This window comes from Cyprinus carpio, chromosome A3, assembly GCF_018340385.1.
Source record: "Cyprinus carpio isolate SPL01 chromosome A3, ASM1834038v1, whole genome shotgun sequence".
Taxonomy (NCBI): Eukaryota; Metazoa; Chordata; class Actinopteri; order Cypriniformes; family Cyprinidae; genus Cyprinus; species Cyprinus carpio.
The window spans coordinates 3,255,873-3,280,943 of NC_056574.1; the positions used below are offsets into that span (position 1 = coordinate 3,255,873).

A 25,071-nucleotide genomic window follows, 5' to 3' on the forward strand; every position below is an offset into this window, starting at 1 on the left:
TAGTAGATATCAACACATGAACAATAGGCTACTATATGAGCTACAGCCTTATTTTAATAGACATCACATTTGAAAATGAAAATGTGTCAAACTGGGAAGACCAGTTTCAAAAAAAAAATTAAATAGGCCTATGTATATACAAACCCGATTCCAAAAAAGTTGGGACACTGTACAAATTGTGAGTAAAAAAGGAATGGAATAATTTACAAATCTCATAAACTTATTATTCTATTGTGAATATTTTATTCACAATAGAATATAGATAACATATCAAATGTTGAAAGTGAGACATTTTGAAATGTCATGCCAAATATTGGCTCATTTTGGATTTCATGAGAGCTACACATTCCAAAAAAGTTGGGACAGGTAGCAATAAGAGGCCGGAAAAGTTAGATTTACATATAACGAACAGCTGGAGGACCAATTTGCAACTTATTAGGTCAATTGGGCAACATGATTGAGTATAAAAAGAGCCTCTAAGAGTGGCAGTGTCTCTCAGAAGTCAAGATGGGCAGAGGACCAATTCCCCCAATGCTGCGGCAAAAATAGTGGAGCAATATCAGAAAGGAGTTTCTCAGAGAAAAATTGCAAAGAGTTTGAAGTTACCATCATCTACAGTGCATAATATCATCCAAAGATTCAGAGAATCTGAAACAATCTCGGTGCGTAAGGGTCAAGGCCGGAAAACCATACTGGATCTAAAAAGAAGAGGGGATGCCACACAGTGGTAAACATGGCCTTGTCCCAACTTTTTTGAGATGTGCTGATGCCATGAAATTTAAAATCAACTTATTTTCCCCTTAAAATGATACATTTTCTCAGTTTAAACATTTAATATATCATCTATGTTGTATTCTGAATAAAATATTGAAATTTGAAACTTCCACATCATTGCATTCTGTTTTTATTCACAATTCGTACAGTGACCCAACTTTTTTGGAATTGGGTTTGTAATTCGACTGGGGCTTTAAGTATTATTTTTATATGTCTGTAGATTATGTATTGTCTGTATGTGTTGTGACTTACTGCTGCAAAACTAGTTTCCCTTAAGGGGGACAATAAAGTTATACAACAAAAGGAGTTTTCCATTAATTAACATTATTTGTCTCTGTTGTAAATGTGCACAATGTTTCCAATGCAAATGTTTAAATATTCTTAAATTAGGAGACATTTACTTCAGAAGAAATATGCAGTTTGAATTCATACATATTTATTTCATTTGTTGCAGGCAGTGCAAAAAGTTGGTTAAAAGCATCACAAGATCCATAATTCAGTCAGAGAAAACCATACAAAACGTTCAAACTAGATTAATTAATCAAAGTAACTAATGCAGGTTAAATTGTCTAACAGATGCTGTAGAAGAAATTAACAAATTAAAAATGAGATGAGAGATGTGAAATTAAAAACAACAAAAAGTAATTTCAACAAAAAGCAAAAAGGAATACAATTTCAAAATCGCTTCAAATGTTTTAAATCTTATAAGCATATAGACATTAAACTCTCTTTAAAAAAAAAAAAAAATGTTTTAGAAATGACTTAAAAAATAAAATAAAATAAATGTTTTCACTCTGCTACCAGCACAAATTAATGAATTTATATTTCTGTCATGACAACTCTTGAAGGGATTGGCATGGTACTGTACACAACACTGTTAATGTATTTTGTCTTGGTGGAATAGATCTGCTACGCTGCTGCTGCTGCTGCTGCTGCTGTGGAAGAGCAAGTACTGAGGCTTGCTACTGCCAAAACATCCACAACATGCTGCTGTGAGCATGTAGGAAATACTGCTGCTGCAGATTTAACATATATAAATAACCTCCATAAAGCATACATGAATCACCCCATAGCAGATCTATACAGGTGGAGCTGGGAAAGGTGGAGGGTTTCAAAAGCGTGCTGCAACTGCTACGGCATGCACTAGCCAAGTATTTGAATGTTGAGCAATGAGCTCATTGGCTGCTGATACAGAAGAGAACCAATCAGATGTCCCATGTGATAATGATGTCATTATGTCAGATTAAGTTAGACCTATCGGACTGCGCCATCTAGTTTTTCATGACAGAACTTTGGGTATACATATATATAGAATCATGTACATGAAATAGACTACTTTTAATAAAAAAAAAGTGAAATCTCATTGATAAAAGTTTAATATTTGGCATTACTGGTCATTAAGGCCAAAGTATACTTTTTTACGTGTAAACTATGGAATGCCTACAGTGCATGATTTAAATTTGGTTATCAGAATAGTACATGCTACTGTATGCGCACCAACTGATTTTTGTAACGATGCATTCTTTGTAGTACATTGAATTTGTTTTGCACTAATCAGTGGTTCCACAAGGTAGCACCACTGGCCCCAGCCATTGTTTCACAGTAGAAAATTAAACTAATGAGATTCTAAACTAAATTAAAGAGATGGAACAATAACAGCAACAACTTAGCGAAGACTGCAACAAAACGGCCGCATCGACAAGCGCTTGTGTGAGAGTTTTATGATATTGCTGCAATTTTAATTTAAAAGAGTACAAAGACATTTTTATTGGTCATAACTTCTGTAGAAATATAGCACAGACACTGAACTAAGAGGAAGATTTCTAGAGTGTGTCGACCGCCTGCATTTGTGCACACTATTAAATGAAGTATACTTTGAAACAGGGGTGGACTTAGTGATTTGGGGGCCCTAAGCAAATTTCAGGTATGGGGCCCCAACGCAATAACTATTTGCTCTTTTATGCCTAACCCTTATTTCTCTCTCTCTCTCTCTCTCATAGTTTATAGTTTGTTTTCCTCTTAACAACTTCTAAAGCCATTTACAAGGCATATTTTTTTTTTTTTTCGGATCAAAAAAGAAGACATAAAAAATGCTTGCACTTGTCCATTTAATGAATTTTAACCTTCTTCGATATTTTTACAAAAAGGAGTCAAATGTCATAAAATTATCCCATGCAACTTGTTCCGTATTCCAAGTGTTCTTAAGGGGTTTGCCAAGATACAAATTGAAAAAATAATCTATTTTTAAGCAAAAATCTCCAGTCATCACATTCCTGCAGCAGTTCACCCTAGTGCACATAGGAAAAGCACACAAGCGAGTCATTTTGAAACATCAAGACAAATAAAATCATGACACGAAACAATATTTTCTTCTCTGAGGTTAATATATTCATTCTGAGACAGCCTAGAACGTGTGCAGAGTGCTTCCTCTATAATCACTAAAAGATGTCATTCACTTCAGTTCATTGCGATCACACAATGTTCTGTTAATCAGTGAAGCTGTTGTCACTGCACAATCAATCTGTTATTTACATCGTATCTACACGCTGTTATAATGAAAGGATTCACGAGCTTGCAGAACTCAGCACTTTGTGTTCTCCAGAACATAAATACTGGAGCGTTTGCCAAATATGTTTCGCCCGTATCAGATGGGGCCCCCTGATTTTCTGGGGTAAGTGGCCACTTACCTCACTTATTGGTTAAGTCTGCCCCTGCTTCAAAAGGCTACGTGTTCGACTGTATACTTTGTATACTGTATACCCAAAGTATACTTTGGGCTTTACTGTCAGTCGTTAAAGATTTCTATCATAAAACAGTCAAATGTTAAATGTTTAGCTACTTACACCATACCACACACTCTTCCACCATAAAACTAAGTGTCATGTTGAAATTCATTTGTGTAAAAGCCAGCCTTCTTTGATTTGATTGGCCATCTCACTCATTTTGACATTGATGAGCAATGTTAGAGCACTGCAGAAGACGAGCCAAAAAATGTAACTTTAAAACTTTTGTCATCCTATAAAGCGAGCACTGCGTAATGTGCAGCATCACAAATATCAAATACTGGGGGGACAGTCTGGCTATTTCATTTTATTGGTGGGTTACATCGCTAAAGATTCCTTCATTAAAGAAGATGTTTTTACTTATTTCTCTGAGCCTTTTCCCAATTGAAGAGTGGAGGATTTTTGTCAGAATGTGATTTTAGGACTCCTACACCAGTGGTCATGAGAATTTCTTTCACATTACTCATTAAAAACTATATGAAATATTGTACCAACAGCTCCACCAACAGCTCCACCAACAACTCCACCAACAGCTCCACCAACAGCTTCACCAACAACTCCACCAGCAGGCCCAGCAATAGCTGTACCAATAGCTGCACCAGCAACTCGACCAACAGCTGCTCCAGTAGGCTGAGCAATAGCTCCAACTGCTTTATTAAAAGCACCACCAACAACTGCACCAAAACCAGTTTGTTTCTTACCAGATATAAAAGCTGAAAAACTGAACCTATGGTTATACTGCCTATAAAATTCTTCTAATTCAGGGTTACTTTGCGCCCTGTGTAACATTTCGCCTTTTTCCTTTCTAACTCTCTCAATCTCCTGTTTTTTTCTCCATTCAAGTCCTTGAGCTTCATACTCTGCTCTGATATTCTGGACTCTGACTCTTTCATTCTCCTCTTTTCTCCATTCTTCCTCTCTCTGTCTCCTCTTTTCTTCCTCTTGTCTAAATCTCTGAGCATCTTCATACATCTGATTACTGAAGTGTCCTCCTCCATTCTGCTCTATCATTGTGTCAATCTTCTGCAGCAGATCTGTCACCTGCTCTCTGTTATTCTCATCTTCATTGTTGAAGACATGAAATCTGTCTCCACACTCTTGAACTAGATGTCTTAATTTACTGTTCCCCTTAATGAGATTCTCTATGGACTCTCCTTTCAGCTGATCTCCATGAGTGAAGAGAATGATGGAGTATTTTAACACCTCCTGACCAAACATAATCTCAGACTGCTGAGGAATCTGCTGCTCATGTTCAGTGAATCTGTCATTTGCACGCAGAACAATGAGAAAAGCGTGAGGTCCAGGACTGGACAGATAAACACTTCTCGCTATCTCTTTCTTTACCTGCTCATCTGTGTTCACCTCATCTGGTGTGTCAAAGAATCCAGGAGTATCAACTACAGTCACAGATCTACCTGAAACAGTGGCATGATTCACTGAACATTGACAGGTTACTGAATTTGAGCTAACCTCAGATTTAAACACTTTCTGTCCCAGTATTGTGTTTCCAGATGTACTCTTGCCACAACCAGTTTTACCCAGAAGAACAATCCTTCTAGATGAACGGTTAACAACATCAAGATCAACAGTGAATGTTGTGACTGTTGTGATCCGTCTGGGCAGCGTCCCTCCTTCTGATGCTGTATTAAACACACAAGAGATGTAAGCAGTCATTTAGATGTGTATGAGTTCACTACTGGATGTAAGTTGGTTGTATACAAAAACTTGCACTGAGATATTCAGAGAATCAGCTGAATCTTAGCTAAAAATGATATTAGCATTTTTCCCGTTTTCATAAAAAGTCTAATTGTATTGATTTGGTTTACCTGGTTTGAATAGTGAATTTGCTAGTTTATCAAATCTAAAATGTCAACTTTATTGAAAACATGAATATTAGAAGTAAATTAACTCCAAAGGCCCAGAAAGGTAGTAAAAACACCATGGAAGTAGTCCATGTTACTCCACTGCATGGTTCAATTGTCATTTTCTGAAGCGACGGGAATGCTTTTGGTGTGCCAAAAACAAATCAAACAAACAAAATCTTTTGACTATATTCAACATTTTCTTCACTTCTGTTTCAATCTCCAATGTCCATTAAGAAGAGCTTCAGAAAACTACAGTTAAACCACTGGAGTAACATGAACTACATTCATGATGTTTTCACTACCTTTCTGGGCCTTTCTGAAGTGAAAGTTGCTTAGGCTGTCAATGGAGGGACAGAAACTTCTTGGATTTCATTTAAAATATCTTCAGCTGTCTTGCGCACAGCCCCATCCACACAGCTTTCAGAGCACCAGGAATGTGATATCACAAAAGAACGAACTCGGATAGGGAGGTGAGGTAAAGTAACAGACTGCATAGTCTGAGGTAATGAATTATTAATTTCTGTTTCTCATAATTTGGTCTTGGTTGCAATATCATCTTTTCTTATATGAAATGCGATCATCAACAATGCATAAGTAGATGTGTTGGGGAATTTTGCTATTAACAAGTAAAATAAAAAATAAAAAAATAAAAAAAAAAATAATATATATATATATATATATATATATATATATATATATATATATATATATATATATATATAAAATATTACGTTAAAATTAGATTTTTAACAAAACCCACCATTTACCAGACATGATGTTTGGGTAATTTTTGCAAGCAGCAGTCTGGCCTGGTCACTAGATTCTCTCTTCATGTTGTTGAACACATGGTATCTCTGATCATACTTCTCAAGTGTCTTCAATGCTTCATTTTTCACAACAAATTCTTTTATTGTGGTGTTTCCTTTATCCAGTTCATCTCCTCTGGTGAAGAGAATCCAGGTTTTATTCAAGCGGTTTGGTCCCAAAAATCTCTCAATCTTCTCCAGAGTTCTTCTCTCTTCTGCAGTGAATCTGTCGGCTTTGATGACCAGCAGAAACACACAGGGACCAGATTCACAACTCTGGAAAATACTCTTATATTGGAGTGGCATCTGATTCTCATTGATTTGACTCTCATATAATCCTGGTGTGTCATAAACAGTGACTGGAATCCCAAAGACGGTCCCGGATACAACAGCAACATCTTGTGTGCCTGAAAGGGGACTTTCATTTGTCACAAAAGCATTTCGTCCCAGTATTGTGTTTCCTGATGCACTCTTTCCAGCTCGTGATGTCCCCAGTAAAATCAGGTTTAAATGTGCATTTGGTTCCATTACTGATGTGTGACCTAAAATTAAGTAGTAAATACTGTGAGACAGCATATATGATTGGAAAAGATGTATAATATTCTCTCTAATCTCCTCTCTTTTTGTTTTTCATTGGATGCCTTTTTCATCTTTACCTTTACAGTTCTATTACCATTAATGGTCCCACTTTATATTAAGTGTCCCTAATACCTGTATACTTACAAAGTAACTAGATGTGTACGTAATATGTAACCACAGTGTAAGTATACATAGATATATAGTATCTACAGCTGTTATAGTTCTGTAACTACACACAAGTAACAACCCTCAGGATGGTTTGTGTAAGTATAAATGTGTAACAGGTCATATATTAATACATTTTGTAACAACAATATGTATAAGAGTAATTGGAACCATTTGATCCAGGGGTGGAAGTGGGATCCAGGGGGTGGAGATGGGTAGGTTTAGGGATATGTAAAGTGGTAGGAGTTGGATCTTGATTTGGAGTTGGTGCACCACCGTAATACCAGTGTACTTACATGGTAACTCCTCAGGAACTGTTCACTTGATATAAAGTGTAACATTCTGGACACCAACCATAATTTATTTGTAAAACCTAACTTACTGGCTGCTGCTGTGTAATATCAGAGCAATTACATGATAAATCAAATATAAACTGTAACACTTTCTTTACAAAAAAGTGCTGTTAGTCCTGTTACACATTTGCACTTACACATACCATTCAGTGGCTTGTTACATATGTGTAGTTACCCAAACATTAGAGCTGTAGATACTATGTACCAATGTACTTACACTGTGGTTACATACTATGTACACATCTAGTAACTATGTAAGTACACCGGTATTAAGGACACAATATAAAGTGGGACCCAATTTTACATTTTGGCAGCACCTTGAAATAAATGTTCATTTTTGTCAAAGTTTAAAAAAGCATCACTTATCAACAGGCAAATAAACCTTTTCTATATTAGTTTAATCAACAACTTATGAAATGTTTCAGAAATGTGACGCATGCAAAAATCATGATGCATTAACATAAAAGTGAACATTTGTTTTTACAAACACTATTTGTACATATAGTATTAAGGTACATTCATTTATTTCTGAGTTTTGCTGATGCTAGTTGAAAAAGCACTTAGTTACAGAATGTAGATAGTTGGTGAATATTAGCACGCATTTGCTATATTTGAAGCTAATTTCATCTTATATACCATGGCAAATTAAGTCATTCTGATTCATTTAAAAATGAGAGGAATTAAAAACAAACTGATTATTAACCCTCGTGTTGTCCTCAGGCAACAAACTACCTTTTTCTATCTCTCATCACCCCTTTAAAATTTTTAATACAATTTTATTTTTTATTTATCTTACAATTTTATCGCCTGACATGTCTGTTCAATAAAATTAGGGTTTAAACTGGGTGTGGCCTTTTTTTAAAGGGTGTGGGGCAATCCTTTCAGGAAGCAAAGTCACATGGGACACAGTGCCACCAATTGGTAAGATAAATATCACTTTTTAACTTTTAAATATCTCTCTCTCTCTCTCTCTCTCTCTCTCTCTCTCTCTCTATATATATATATATATATATATATGTATACTGTCCCCCTGGGCAGTTTTTACAAGCTCAGAAAACTCAAAGAATGTGCATTATTATTATTAGGTCACAGAGAATTATGGGAAATGTAATTTTGTCACTTTGTCAGCTCATAAACTGATTAAATGAGTAGTGTTTTCTGGAAAAATTGATTAATCTTCTTCACTAACAGTACACATAATTAGAGAGGGTGGTTAGGGTCCCCTTGGTCTGTTCGCCACAGGGCCCCCTCAAAGCATGGGACTAACTATTTATTAGTTTATTTGATTAAATAGTTTATTGTTCATGCTTGTGATTAGTTGGAATCAGTTGTGTTTGATACTTGTTGAAAAAAAAAAATAATGAAAAAAAATGTAATGCTTATATTGCTTATTTCCATATTCCACTTATTTAAAAAAACCTTGGTGTTTTAGTACTCTCATAGCACAGTGTTGCCCTGAGGCAACAAACCAATATCTGGTTCAGGGGTGGCGGGGGAGGAGAGATTTTTTGATGGATATATTATCAGGGATCCCCAAGCTCCCAAAAAATGGGATGGAATATTTTTTTCCACCCAAAATAAAAATTTATGCCATAGAGGGTTAAGCAATGAAGTCAAACCTGAGAGCTGATGTCTCTCTTTGTATGTCAATCTGTCCTTCTTCTGAAGTTTAAATAACAAATGACAGCTTTCTGCTGGTCTTTATATAGACATGTAAACACACTGTGGTTGGTGAAATCACATGATCAGAATGATCAGAGAGAGAATGTGTGTGTTTTCTTTTTCTTTTTACTATTGATTGTATAGAATTGTTGGTCTGAGTGTAAACTTTGCCAGATTCTCAAGATTATATGAGCCTGAAGTTGTTCTTAAATTCTTCTTATGTAGATAAGGAAGCGGATGAACACCGTTTGGTAGCATATCTCTAGATCATTGCCATATAAGCACATTTAGTTTGGTCTCGTACTGTATCACATACCTTTTCAATGTCGTGCACTTGCTTGGCCATTTGTTGTGATAAACAGGAAAGTATGTTCAAGCGACAGCAAAACAGTGTAATTATACTCTTTGAGAGAAGCAGTCAATCAGCAGAAGTTAAAAGCAGCTCGTAAGTGTGTTTATTTCTTGTTTCAGTGTTTAGCACAGTTTTCATTGTTAGGAAACGCTTGTTTTGTTTACTGTGTGGAGACGTGCTGAAATCGTGTTTGGTCTCGTACTGTATCGCGTACCTTGTCAGTGTCTGCGCTTGCTTGGCCATTTGTTGTGATAAACAGGAAAGTGTTTTCAGCTGAATTCAGTTTGAGTTTTGTTAGATGAATATAAAAAGCTTAGTATAAAGTTTTGCTTGGGGACTTCAACATCCACCTAGATAAACCTTAGGCTGCAGACTTCCACACTCTGCTTGCCTCTTTTGATCTCAAGAGAGTAATAACTACGGCTACTTACAAATCATGCAACCAACTGGACCTTATTTACACACAACACTGCTCCACTGATCATGTGCTGGTTACTCCACTGCACACCTTAGATCACTTCCTCCTCACTCTTAACCTCAACATGGTTCCTGACCCAACACATACCCCTCCACATATCACTTTTCGATGTAACCTACGCTCACTCTCACCCTCATGGCTATGTGCTATGGTTTCATCTTCGCTTCCTTCCCCTGAACAGTTAGCATCTCTTGATGCTAACTCTGCTATTGATATTTTCTGCTCCAGTCTAGCATCTTGTTTAGACACTGTCTGCCCCTTGTCTTCCAGGCCAGCTCGTACCACCTATTCTACCCATTGGCTATCTGATGTTCTCAGAGAGCATTGTTCTAAGCTCAGAGCTGCAGGAAGAGTATGGTGCAAATCACAAAAAAATCCTACTGACCTTAATGTATATTGATTACTCCTCTCTTCATTCTCTGCTAATGTCTTCACTGCTAAAATGACATACTATCACAACAAAATTAACAATTTGCCTAACTCTTGCATGTTCTTTAAAACAAATTTCACAATTTGTCACACTACAAACTGTCAAACACATCTTACCAGCAAACATTTACTAGTTTTCATCCTTCTCTTCACTGTCTGAGGCAGAAGTCTCTAAACTCATCCTTTCCAATCATCCTACTACTTGTCCGCTTGATCCTATTCCATCTCATCTCCTTCGAGCCATTTCTCCTGCCATTGTACATGCAGTCACTCACTTTGTTAACACATCCCTTTACACTGGTGTTTTCCCCTCAACATTTAAACAGGCTTGTATTACCCCACTTCTTAAGAAACCCACTCTTAACCCAACTCTTTTAGAAAACTACAGACTGCTTTTCCTTCAAAAACCCTTGAATGAGTTGTGTTCAACCAAGTCTCTGCCTTTCTCACACAGAACATCCTCCTGAAGAGCGACCAATCTGACTTCAGAAGTGGACATTCAACCGAGACTGCCTTGCTCTCAGTTGTTGAAGCCCTAAGACTGGCAAGAGTGGCTTCCAAATCTTCAATACTTATCTTGCTGGAACTGTCCTCTGCTTTTGATATGGTGAACCACCAGATCCTCTCTTCGACCCTTTTGGAAAATAGCATCTCAGGAACTGCACGCCAGTGGTTTGAGTCTTACCTCTCAGATAGGTCCCTCAAGGTATCCTGGAGAGGTGAGATGTCAAAGTCATGACATCTAGCTACTGGGGGGCCTCAGGGCTCAGTTCTTGGACCACTTCTCTTCTCTGTCTACATGGCATCACTATGTTCTCTCATTCAGAAACATGGCTTTTTGTATCACTGCTATGCTGATGACACTCTACCTCTTATTCCATCCTGATAATCCGATGATAGCTTCTCGCATCTCAGCATTTCTAACAGACATTTCTTGTTGGATGATGGACCATCACCTTCAACTCAACCTGGCTAAGACAGAACTGCTTGTGGTTTCAACAAACCCATCACTTTATCAAAATTTCACCATCCATTTAGGCTCATCAACCATAACTCCTTTAAAAACAGCTGGAAACCTTGTAGTTGAGATTAATGATAAGCTGAATTTCTCAGACCACATTGCAAAAACTGCCCGGTCCTGCAGATTTGCTTAATACAACAAAAGGAAGATCAGGGCCTTTCTTTCAGAACATGCAACACAACTCCTTGTTCAAGCTCTTGTTCGATCCAGGCTGGACTATTGCAATGCTCTCTTTGCAGGTCTTTTAGCCACTTCTATCAAACCTCTACAATTAATGCAAAATGCCGCTGCAAGATTAATCTTTAATGAAGCCGAAAAGAATGCACGTCACACCTCTGTTTATCAATTTGCACTGGCTACCAGTAGCTGCTCGCATAAAATTCAAAGCATTAATGTTTGCCTACAAAACCACCATTGGCTCTGCACCCCTTTACCTAAATTCATTACTTCAGACTTATGTGCCCTCTGGAAACTTGCATTCTGCAGGTGAATGACGCATTATTGTGTCATCCCAAAGTGGCACAAAATCACTTTCCCTGACTTTTTCATTAACTGTTCCCTCCCGGTGGAATGACCTGCCCAACTCAATCAGCAGCTGAGTCCTTAGCCATCTTCAAGAAACAACTAAAAACACATCTGTTCCATCTTTATTCGACCCTCTAACTCTATCACTTTCTAATCTATTTTTTCTATTCTACTTGTTTTTTCTTTGTGCGTGTGTGTGTATGTATAAATGTATCAGTGGCGTGCAATGGTGTTTTTAAAATGAGGAGGCAGCTGTGTGTATATATATATATATTTATATATATTTTTATGGTGGTACTTATCAAAAAATTAGCATATTGTGAAAAAGTTCATTATTTTCCATAATGTAATGATAAAAATTAAACTTTCATATATTTTAGATTCATTGCACACCAGCTGAAATATTTCAGGTCTTTTATTGTTTTAATACTGATGATTTTGGCATACAGCTCATGAAAACCCAAAATTCCTATCTCAAAAAATTAGCATATCATGAAAAGGTTCTCTAAACGAGCTATTAACCTAATCATCTGAATCAACTAATTAACTCTAAACACCTGCAAAAGATTCCTGAGGCTTTTAAAAACTCCCAGCCTGGTTCATTACTCAAAACCGCAATCATGGGTAAGAGGTTAACCCAGAAGGCCATCATTGACACCCTCAAGCGAGAGGGTAAGACACAGAAAGAAATTTCTGAACGAATAGGCTGTTCCCAGAGTGCTGTATCAGGGCACCTCAGTGGGAAGTCTGTGGGAAGGAAAAAAACGTGGCAAAAAATGCTGCACAACGAGAAGAGGTGACCGGACCCTGAGGAAGATTATGGAGAAAGACCGATTCCAGACCTTGGGGGACCTGCGGAAGCAGTGGACTGAGTCTGGAGTAGAAACATCCAGAGCCACCGTGCACAGGCGTGTGCTTTTGAACCAGAAACAGCGGCAGAAGCGCCTGACCTGGGCTACAGAGAAGCAGCACTGGACTGTTGCTCAGTGGTCCAAAGTACTTTTTCCGGATGAAAGCAAATTTTGCATGTCATTCGGAAATCAAAGTGCCAGAGTCTGGAGGAAGACTGGGGAGAAGGAAATGCCAAAATGCCTGAAGTCCAGTGTCAAGTACCCACAGTCAGTGATGGTCTGGGGGTGCCATGTCAGCTGCTGGTGTTGGTCCACTGTGTTTTATCAAGGGCAGGGTCAATGCAGCTAGCTATCAGGAGATTTTGGAGCACTTCATGCTTCCATCTGCTGAAAAGCTTTATGGAGATGAAGATTTCGTTTTTCAGCACGACCTGGCACCTGCTCACAGTGCCAAAACCACTGGTAAATGGTTTACTGACCATGGTATTACTGTGCTCAATTGGCCTGCCAACTCTCCTGACCTGAACCCCATAGAGAATCTGTGGGATATTGTGAAGAGAAAGTGAGAGAGACGCAAGACCCAACACTCTGGATGAGCTTAAGGCCGCTATCGAAGCATCCTGGGCCTCCATAACACCTCAGCAGTGCCACAGGCTGATTGCCTCCATGCCACGCCGCATTGAAGCAGTCATTTCTGCAAAAGGATTCCCGACCAAGTATTGAGTGCATAACTGAACATAATTATTTGAAGGTTGACTTTTTTGTATTAAAAGCACTTTTCTTTTATTGGTCGGATGAAATATGCTAATTTTTTGAGATAGGAATTTTGGGTTTTCATGAGCTGTATGCCAAAATCATCAGTATTAAAACAATAAAAGACCTGAAATATTTCAGTTGGTGTGCAATGAATCTAAAATATATGAAAGTTTAATTTTTATCATTACATTATGGAAAATAATGAACTTTTTCACAATATGCTAATTTTTTGAGAAAGACCTGTATATACATTCACCTAAAGGATTATTAGGAACACCATACTAATACTGTGTTTGACCCCCTTTCGCCTTCAGAACTGCCTTAATTCTACGTGGCATTGATTACACAAAAGTGCTGAAAGCATTCTTTAGAAATGTTGGCCCATATTGATAGGATAGCATCTTGCAGTTAATGGAGATTTGTAGGATGCACATCCATGGCACAAAGCTCCCGTTCCACCACATCCCAAAGATGCTCTATTGGGTTGAGATCTGGTGTCTGTGGGGGCCATTTTAGTACAGTGAACTCATTGTCATGTTCAAGAAACCAATTTGAAATGATTCGAGCTTTGTGACATGGTGCATTATCCTGCTGGAAGTAGCCATCAGAGGATGGGTACATGGTGGTCATAAAGGGATGGACATGGTCAGAAAAACAATGCTCAGGTAGGCCGCGGCATTTAAACGATGCCCAATTGGCACTAAGGGGCCTAAAGTGTGCCAAGAAAACATCCCCCACACCATTACACCACCACCAGCCTGCACAGTGGTAACAAGGCATGATGGATCCATGTTCTCATTCTGTTTACACCAAATTCTGACTCTACAATCTGAATGTCTCAACAGAATTCGAGACTCATCAGACCAGGCAACATTTTTCCAGTCTTCAACTGTCCAATTTTGGTGAGCTCGTGCAAATTGTAGCCTCTTTTTCCTATTTGTAGTGGAGATGAGTGGTACCTGGTGGGGTCTTCTGCTGTTGTAGCCCATCCGCCTCAAGGTTGTGCGTGTTGTGGCTTCACAAATACTTTGCTGCATACCTCGGTTGTAACGAGTGGTTATTTCAGCCAAAGTTTGCTCTTCTATCAGCTTGAATCAGACGGCCCATTCTCCTCTGACCTCTAGCATCAACCAGGCATTTTCGCCCACAGGACTGCCGCATACTGGATGTTTTTCCCTTTTCACACCATTCTTTGTAAACCCTACAAATGGTTGTGCGTGAAAATCCCAGTAAATGAGCAGATTGTGAAATACTCAGACCGGCCCGTCTGGCAACAACAACCATGCTACGCTCAAAATTGCTTAAATCACCTTTCTTTCCCATTCTGACCATTCAGTTTGGAGTTCAGGAGATTGTATTGACCAGGACCACACCCCTAAATGCATTGAAGCAACTGCCATGTGATTGGTTGATTAGATAATTGCATTAATGAGAAATTGAACAGGTGTTCCTAATAATCCTTTAGGTGAGTGTGTGTATATATATATATATATATATATATATATATATATATATATATATATATATATATATATATATATATATATACACAAACCCAATTCCAAAAAGGTTGGGACACTGTACAAATTGTGAATAAAAACAGAATGCAATGATGTGGAAGTTTTAAATTTCAATATTTTATTCAGAATACAACATAGATGACATATCAAATGTTTAAACTGAGAAAATTTATAATTTATAAGGGAAAAATAAGTTGATTTTAAATTTCATGGCATCAACACATCTCAAAAAAGTTGGGACAAAGACCATGTTTACCACTGTGTGGCATCCCCTCTTCTTTTTATAACAGTCTGCAAACGTCTGGGGACTGAGGAGACAAGTTGCTCAAGTTTAGGAATAGGTAGGAATAGGAATGTTGTCCCATTCTTGTCTAATACAGGCTTCTAGTTGCTCAACTGTCTTAGGTCTTCTTTGTCCCATCTTCCTCTTTATGATGCACCAAATGTTTTCTATGGGTGAAAGATCTGGACTGCAGGCTGGCCATTTCAGCACCCAGATCCTTCTTCTACGCAGCCATGATGTTGTAATTGATGCAGTTTGTGGTCTGGCATTGTCATGTTGGAAAATGCAAGGTCTTCCCTGAAAGAGACGACGTCTGGATGGGAGCATATGTTGTTCTAGAGACTTGGATATACCTTTCAGCATTGATGGTGCCTTTCCAGATGTGTAAGCTGCCCATGCCACACGCACTTATGTAAACCCCATACCATCAGAGATGCAGGCTTCTGAACTACACGCTGATAACAACTTGGGTTGTCCATGTCCTCTTTAGTCCGGATGACATGGCGTCCCAGTTTTCCAAAAAGAACTTCAAATTTTGATTCGTCTGACCATAAAAACAGTTCTCCACTTTGCCACAGTCCATTTTAAATGAGCCTTGGCCCAGAGAAAATGGCTGCGCTTCTGGATCATGTTTAGATACAGCTTCTTTTTTGACCTATAGAGTTTTAGCCGGCAAAGGTGAATGCCACGGTGGATTGTGTTCACCGACAATGTTTTCTGGAAGTATTCCTGAGCCCATGTTGTGATTTTCATTACAGTAGCATTCCTGTATGTGATACAGTGACGTCTAAGGGCCCGAAGATCACGGGCATCCAGTATGGTTTTCCGGCCTTGACCCTTATGCACAGAGATTGTTCCAGATTCTCTGAATCTTTGGATGATATCATGCACTGTAGATGATGATAACTTTAAACTCTTTGCAATTTTTCTCTGAGAAACTCCTTTCTGATGTTGCTCCACTATTTTTCGCCGCAGCATTGGGGGAATTGGTGATTCTCTGCCCATCTTGACTTCTGAGAGACACTGCCACTATGAGAGGCTCTTTTTATACCCAAACATGTTGCCAGTTGACCTAATAAGTTGCAAAACAGTCCTCCAGCTGTTCCTTATATGTACATTTAACTTTTCCGGCCTCTTTTGCTACCTGTCCCAACTTTTTTGGAATCTGTAGCTCTCATGAAATCCAAAATGAGCCAATATTTGGCATGACATTTCAGAATGTCTCATTTTCAACATTTGATATATTATCTATATTCTATTGTGAATAAAATATAAGTTTATGAGATTTGTAAATTATTCCATTCCTTTTTTACTCACAATTTTGTAATAAATTAGAATAAATAGAATGTCGTGGAAAAGTTAATTTATTTCAGTAATTCAACTCAAATTGTAAAACTCTTGTATTAAATAAATTCAGTGCATACAGATTGAAGTAGTTTAAGTCTTTGGTTCTTTTAATTGTGATGATTTTGGCTCACATTTAACAAAAACCCACCAATTTCAACAAATTAGAATATGGTGACATGCCAGTCAGCTAATCAACTCAAAACACCTTCAAAGTTTTCCTTAGCCTTCAAAATGGTCTCTCAGTTTGGTTCACTAGGCTACACAATCATGGGGAAGACTGCTGATCTGACAGTTGTCCAGAAGACAATCATTGACACCCTTCACAAGGAGGGTAAGCCACAAACATTCATTGCCATAGAAGCTGGCTGTTTACAGAGTGCTGTATCCAAGCATGTTAACAGAAAGTAGAGTGGAAGGAAAAAGTGAGGAAGAAAAAAATGCATAACCAACCGAGAGAACCGCAGCCTTGTGAGGATTGTCAAGCAAAATCGACTCAAGAATTTGAGTGAACTTCACAAGGAATGGACTGAGGCTGGGGTCAAGACATCAAGAGCCACCACACACAAACGTTTCAAGGAATTTGGCTACAGTTGTCATATTCCTCTTGTTAAGCCACTCCTGTGGCGTCTTAACTTGGTCCTCTTTTCAGATGAGAGCAAGTTTTGTATTTCATTTGGAAACCAAGGTCCTAGAGTCTGGAGTAAGAGTGTAGAAGCTCATAGACCAAGTCGCAAGTCCAGTGTTAAGTTTCCACAGTCTGTGATGATTTGGGGTGCGACGTCATCTGCTGGTGTTGGTCCATTGTGGTTTTTTTTTTAAAACCAAAGTCACCGCACCTGTTTACCAAGAAATTTTGGAGCACTTCATGCTTCCCTCTGCTGACCAGCTTTTTGAAGATGCTGATTTCATTTTCCAGCAGGATCTGGCACCTGCCCACACTTCCAAAAGCACCAAAAGATGGTTAAATGACCATGGTGTTGGTGTGCTTGACTGGCCAGCAAACTCACCAGACCTATGGGGTATTGTCAAGAGGAAAATGAGAAACAAGAGACCAAAAAATGCAGATGAGCTGAAGGCCACTGTCAAAGAAACCTGGGCTTCCATACCACCTCAGCAGTGCCACAAACTGATTACCTCCATGCCACGCCGGATTGAGACAGTAATTAAAGCAAAAGGAGCCCCTACCAAGTATTGAGCTTTTGATTTCTACCATCCAATGACAATTTTGATATACATCTGTAGTTGCATGCAAAACAGTGTCTGTATATTCTAATTCAAAATCTGCTGTATTTTTTTACCTTGAGAAACATTTTGTTGTGAAGCAGCTGTTAAATCTGCAGCGACAACATCCTGTTTAAATGATGATTAAATCTTGCTGAGGAGAATAAAGGCCACGATAAAAACAAGCGCTGACAGGCTTGAACCAGGATGTGTAAAAATGCACTGAAACACCCGACTGTCTCGAGCAGATCGAAAACCGCATTCAAACTGAAATAAAGAAGCACTGTACTGAAAATTCACGTCATGTATGTAATTTTTAGTAGAAGCTGTTAAATGTGAAGTCTGCCATTTTAACATTTATTTAGCACAATTAAATAATAAAAATAATAATAATAATAATAATAATAATAATAATAATAATAATAATAATAATAATAATGTCATTTACTGGGCTAATAATCATGCAGAAATATAATCATGTAGAAACACCCCAAAAGAAATTTGGATAGTTTTAGTGTCAGATGATGAACTGTTATGTTACAGCTGTTTTCCCAGTTAGCCATAAAAACACTACACTTGAAATGTAAATTTTCAAATAAATATAAACTGGCTTGAGTAGCAGAGACGTTCACAGAACCTATGTGTTGAGGAAACATTAATGGAACATTTTCCAAATCATCTCGCACAAATATCCTAGTTTTAAAAGAAGAAACTTTCCTGGTTTCTCACCCATCCTCTGGATCACAGCCATCAGCATCTCATCCTCCTCCTCCTCCCTATAGAAGAACAAAAACACATACATCAATAACACATGATTATCATGGGACCTCAGCCTGCTGATCAGGTGACCTCTGACCTCTTTCTGTCCTGATCCAGGCTGCTGATGATGTCATTCCTCTGCTGGATGATTGACAGCAGGCGTGACATCAGCTGCTGTTCCTGTTGTCTGTCGTCGGAGCTCCAGTCCTGCTCTGAGAATCACACACACACACATTCACAATTAACTACAAACTAGGGGTTGAATGACTTCTGATTTTTTTAAGTCGACTTTTATGTGATGAAAGTCGAGTCGAAGTCAACTAGTCGCTGATGATGTCATTAATGAACAAATAAGTCTGGAGTTGAGACTCAAACCCCTTGTGCATAGCTATGGCATATGAAACAGTGCTGCCCACATGGCTATTGCCCCAATAACAGCTAATTTTTATCAGTTCTTTTTCCTTTGGTTCGATTTCTCACAGATTTCTGCTTGTTCTAAATCAGATACAGATAAAGTAGCACAGTAAAGGTTACATTCATATGAACGCATTAGTAAAAGCGATTGCATGTGTGAATTAATTCTACATGGCAGCGTCTCTCTACTAGTGCAGCTGTGGGATTTAGTTAAGAAATATATGCTTGAACTTTTCAGTTTCTAAGCTATTTTATTGAGAAATCACAAAACCGTGTTGACAGTACATTTCCGCACTTGGTCGCCGTGATTTTGCCAAGTAAGACATGTTCCTGGATCAACATCTTCAGATGATCCTGGATCAACATTACTGTCCAAAAATATAGACTTAACCCAATCCCTACCCCAAAAACTAACCCTACCCATAATTTATTCCTAAAATCGATGTGAAATGATAGCTGGTTAACAAGGGTGTAGAACCACCTAACCCCGATCATAAGCCTGAAACAGATATTTCCTGAAAAGTTATCCCTCAGTTCTGATTGGCTGATTGGAATGTTGTTCCAGGATCAACAAGGATGTTAATCCAGGAACATGTTGTACTTGGTGAAATCACACTCACCTTCTGCACTTAATGATTCTGTATGTGCGAGATCAGTGCGTGATGTATGAGCTACTGTCTGTAGCCTATGTGTGTGTGTTACAGTTCAGCAGCATGTTAGATTAGAACAGCGATTAATTTACCTGTACAATAAGCGGTTTAAAACATGCATTCTCCAGTTCATTTTTTAAATTATTTGTCATTTTAACTGTTTGGAAACAGATCATAAATGTGGAAGTCCTTCAAAGATTTTTTTATCCTGTTGTGCCCTCTATAGGACCAGCGACTAGTCGACATCAAGCTTAAAGCGTCATGGCAGACCATTGAAGTCGACTAGTCGATTAGTCTGTGCAACCCTTACTACAAACTTCTGACAACATCATCCTCAGATCAGTTCATACCAGATTAAAGCAGAAATCACACTAAACAATATTAATCAACACAAACATATTCACATGTATAAACTTGATTTATTTAGTTTCTGCTCACCTGGTTTGTTGAAGAGGCATCTGATCTCAAACTCCACATCAACCTGTTGATCCTCCAGACGCTGCTGCTTCACCCTGAAAACACACACACACACACACACACACACACACACACACACACACACATACACATGCACACATTATTCTGCTCAGCATGTATCTGTGTGTGTGTGTGTGTGTGTGTGTATGTGTGTGTTACTCACATATACCCCAGCTCTGTGTCTCTGCGCACCAACATGCTCTTCTCATGAATCAGAAGGAACCAGTCGACTAGAAGTTTCTCTGAAACACATACACACATCATAACTTCACAAACTACGCCTCTGAAATAAAACACTAATAAAGCACTTTTCAAATCCTCTACTGAACTGTTCATTGTTTTTCTGTTTCATGTTGATGTTGATGTTCACTGGTCGTCAAGTTTCCAGTGACTTTTAACTCGTCTGGCAAATGAAAAAAAAAAAAAAAAAGTTTGTATGCCATTTTTATATTTGAATGAATTCATTTTGTAAGCAGTGTTGGACAAGGTACTCTGGAAAAGTAATTAGATTACTGATTACTGATTACTCCTTTTAAAAGTAATCCAGTTACTGTTTTGATTACTTTATTTCAAAAGTAATAAGTTACATTACTAGTTACGTTACTAGTTACTTTACTAGTCCCCCACCCCCTCAAAAAACAGAATAACTGCTTTAGTCAACTCATGAATTAACTTGATTGGGAAGTGCATCTCACAAAAAACAAAATTAAGCCAGTCTCTTATGACTCAAACTTTAAAAAAAAAAAAAAAATACTTTTTAACCCTGCTACTCAAATATTAAAACAGATTCTTTTCACATATTCCATAAAATAAAATAAATAATAAATTAAAACTCTCTCTCTCTTGACATTTTAACTTAAAACATTTTCATGTCAACTGTAGTATTTCTGAATCAGCATACTTCATCATGTAACAAAATAACTGTCACTTGTAAATCTTGTAACTTGCAAATCTTTTGACTAGTGCTTCTGCATATTCCTCCATCATATATATATATATATATATGACTTTTTATATATTATATACAGTAACTGTTATTGTTTGTTTGTCTGTTGGCATTAGCCTGTCTGTTGTTGTTCTGGTCAATGTTGCCAGATTGGGCGGGGAATTTGGGCTGGTTTGGGGTCAGTTTGGTCCAAGTGTGCATATACTGCATCCAATCAGTCATCACGATGTTACTAAACACACACGCACACTGCAAAGAGGACTGGTGCTGATGTTGACATCGCGACCGCATTTTTAGCCAATCACTAGGGATCAGCAGACAGACGTGATGATTCATGTGTGATGGGTTTTTAGAGGGATAACAGATCTGATTTTGAATGTATAACTGTATGTGATCATAATGCCTAAATATTGCCTAAGTTACATGGTAAAGAGTGAGAGAGTGTTTTAACTCTCAAAACGTGAAATACACCTGTTGAAGGAGAGATGACACGGAAGCTCTAATATCACTACAACTCCGAAATCAGATCCTGTCTTTTATCCTTTAAAAGTTCCAGATTGAAAGCTGCTGGATTTGTTCGTTTTGACTGTGCAAAGTTCTGTAGTTTTCTACAATAAGAACTTCACGAAAGACTTCCTCTAGCTGTGGTTGAAATTATAGAGCAAAACAAATTTTTGTTGGATTATCATACAGTATGCATCAATGAATGACACAGTTTTTACTGTCATGGTGTGTGCATAAACGAGTGTAAAAAAAACTAATTACGTTGTTTTTTCCAATCACTTATATTTGGCAATTTTTTTGCATTTAAATTCTGACTGTTGACATTGAAAAGGATGCATGTGTTTATTTGGAGGGTATCGGTTAATTTCTTGATTGCCAATTTGACAGTGTCTGCTTTCATATTTTAATCGTATTTGATAAATTTCTTTGATGTATTTGCCCTGATTTGATCTATGGTAAATGTATCTAATGTTATTTATATTATTTTGTTGTCATTCTTTTGTTTTAAGGAGTTAAAAACGGCTCTTATCAACACTGATAGACATATTCTATCACATTATTTTGACAGTTAATGTTTTGGGCGATATTTTGTTGGAGTGTGCAGGCTTTTGTGAGTTTTGAGCTGGAAAAACTCCATCCAATCTGGCAACACTGGTTCTGGTATTTCTTACTATCGGTGCATCTCCTCCTCTCTCTCCAGCTGCACTCCTCTCCTCTACAGTAGCTGTATGTTTGTCTGTTAGCATTAGCGTGTCTGTTGTTTCTCACCGCTGATACATTTCCTCATCTCTCTCCATCTGCACTCCTCTACTCTACAGTAGCTGTTACTGTATGTTTGTCTGCTAGCATGTCTGTTAGCATTAGCATGTCTGTTGTTGTTCTGGTATTTCTAACCATCGGTGCATCTCCTCATCTCTCTCTCTTTCTCCACCTGCACTTGTCTCCTCTATAGTAGCTGTTACTGTATGTTTGTCTGTAAGCATTAGCGTGTCTGTTGTTTCTCACCGGTGATACATCTTCTCATCTCTCTCTCCAGCTGCACTCCTCTCCTCTCCAGCTCCAGCAGACACTCCTCCAGCGTCTTCTGCTCCTCACACACCTGCTTCTCTGACACGCGTGTGTGTGTGTTCACCTGAACACACGTTCATTTAATCAATCAGTACAGAGACTCACATCTGATCAGATTCAATCCCTAACCTCATGGAGCAGAAGGTAATGTTGTGTTCGTGATCCTGTGTTTTATTAATGTGTGTTAATATCAAAATCATTTAAGGTTTGGACACATTTCAGGTTAGTTTACATCTAAAAACTGAGTTAAACTGCAGCAGTTGCTGCAAACAGTCCATCGTAAAGCTCTTTTCATATCTAACATTGAAATCACAACATGTTTTTAAATATGATTATACAGAGAAACAGATGCATGTTAACTGAAACCTGAAAGAAATTATGAATTTTACCAAAATAATAATAAAACTATTTTTCTTATTTCTCTAAGACTGTCTTGTACTATAAATGAATCTCTCCTATTAATATCACCACTCATATGAAGTATTGTTCACTCCAGCCGCACAAAAAGTTTGTGTCTCACCTTCCTCTTGATGAGCGGGAAACCATGAACAGGAGCTGCAGCCTGGTGCATGCTGGGAACTGAGGATAAGGTTTGGGGTTTGTGTGCAACTGAGGTTTCACAACTGGAAGGGTTTGTCTTGACAAAGAGAGAATCAGAGAGACAGTCTGATGTTAAAACACACACACACTCTCTCACACACACAATATCCTGTGAGACTGCAAAGAGAAAAATAAAAACCCACAACCACAAACTGTGACTCTTCGGTCTGAGTGTCAGATGTCTATTTGTCTGGTTCTCTGACTGACTGAAGCTCACACACATCGACTACAGTTTTTCTGAATTGCTAAAACACTAAACCCCAATCTCTGAACCAAATTCTCACTAGCTTAAAACAATTTGTGGAATAAAGCACTCTTTCTGCTAAACCTTAAACACGTTCAGGCGGTTCGGCTCTATTTGCAAATCTCATGAACTCTTTTTGCAAAACTCTATACTAATTATATTTTATTTAAATTATTATCTTATTGTGATGTGTTTGTTTTGTGATGTGATATGCTAAAGAGGAGGAAGTTAAACACAACTAAAGCACAGTTGTCATCGTTTACACACAACGATTCAGAATTGTTCACACTTGTTTCTAATGATGTGATCAAACCAGCTGTACAAAATATGAGTCAGCTCACAGAGCACAAGTGACACAGGTGACTGAATGATGATATTAACATAATCTCAGAAGGAGAGGAGGAAGAGTGCATGTAAGAAGTGGAGGATGAGGAGAGAAAGAGTAAGGTTTAGAGAGTGTTATCAAGGCTGGATCTGTCAGACCAGAGGGGTTTTTCTCTGTCTAGAATATTAAAAGACAACATTACTTGTGATGTGGACAAAGTCCTCAGGCCGGACTCAAGCACAAAGACATGATGCTGAGACAGAATTAATCTCTCATTCACCCTGATTTTACAGTTGCACAACTTACAGTATTTGAGTGTATTGTAGCATGTTATTCATTTAGAGTTTTATTTGACCTTTTTCTGCTTTGCAGTTGACTGCAGTATTTTTCCAGTATCCAAGTGCTGAATATATACAAACATTCAGTAGGCTACTATTCAATATTCAGCACAATACTATTCTTGCAGTACATACAGTAGGTTTATACAATGTATTCACCTTACTCAGTTGAAATTATTGTACTATACTTTTTTACAGAATTGCAAAATTGTTTACTCAATACAATATACTTCTTTATGTAATGTTCTGGATGCTGTGTTCTCCATTTTTTCTCTGTAGTGTCTAATGAATGCTCTGTAGTGTTTTCTTTATTGACTTGGTGTGTGATCTGAGAGCACAGTTTGATTTTGAGTGCAAGTGAAATGGTTTTGCAGTGATTGTTTGATTTTGATGGAAGAGTCAGAGGTTACATGAATTTAGTTTGAGTATTTGGATTTGTGTTTAAGGTTTTGAGAAAATTAGAGATGGTTTCAAGAAATGTGTTTTAGAAATTCAGAAAAACTGTAACTAAATAAAAGTGATAATCGCTTCAACCACAGGTTTAACATTAGAGAGAAATCGCATGACTATGAATGGGAAAATAAAGCTGCACCGTGTTCTCTATTTCAGTTCATTAAAGTGGAGATCCTGGTTCTAGGTCTGAATTTGGGACTCGGGTCTATTCTGGTCTCTGAAGGTCTAGACTCGGATCTGATCTCATGATAACTGGACGATGAATTAGGTGAAGTTTGAGGTTCTTGACCTTACCTTTCTTTATTGTTTATAGCTGATCATTAGTTGAAATGAGTCACAGACAGTGTGTTTCTCACTGTTACTGACCTGATACTGACCTGATACTGATGGTCTCTGTTAACCTGCTAACAGCAGCAACTCTATTCCCAGCCTGGAGATCACATGACTCGTCTAAACTAGAGGAGACTAAATATAAACCAGCATCATCTAGTGAAAATCCAGTGCTGCTTTGTGTCAGTTCTTC

At 38.0% G+C, this 25,071-nt stretch overlaps 1 protein-coding gene across 3 annotated transcripts in view; it reads right to left on the bottom strand.

Moving 5' to 3' along the window:
- Positions 1-1,520: 1,520 nt before the first annotated feature.
- LOC109084559 overlaps positions 1,521-25,071 on the bottom strand; it is a 28,202-nt gene continuing 4,651 nt past the window's right edge. For all 3 annotated transcript variants that reach the window (XM_042715972.1, XM_042715968.1, XM_042715965.1), the window contains 8 exons: positions 23,109-23,225; positions 22,526-22,652; positions 20,234-20,312; positions 20,032-20,105; positions 18,627-18,741; positions 18,500-18,546; positions 6,183-6,770; positions 1,521-5,197 (listed from right to left, as the gene is read on the bottom strand). In XM_042715972.1, coding sequence (XP_042571906.1) covers positions 4,017-5,197; positions 6,183-6,770; positions 18,500-18,546; positions 18,627-18,741; positions 20,032-20,105; positions 20,234-20,312; positions 22,526-22,652; positions 23,109-23,225 — 2,328 coding nt within the window. In that variant the 3' untranslated portion in view covers positions 1,521-4,016. The remainder of the gene's footprint in view (positions 5,198-6,182; positions 6,771-18,499; positions 18,547-18,626; positions 18,742-20,031; positions 20,106-20,233; positions 20,313-22,525; positions 22,653-23,108; positions 23,226-25,071) is intronic.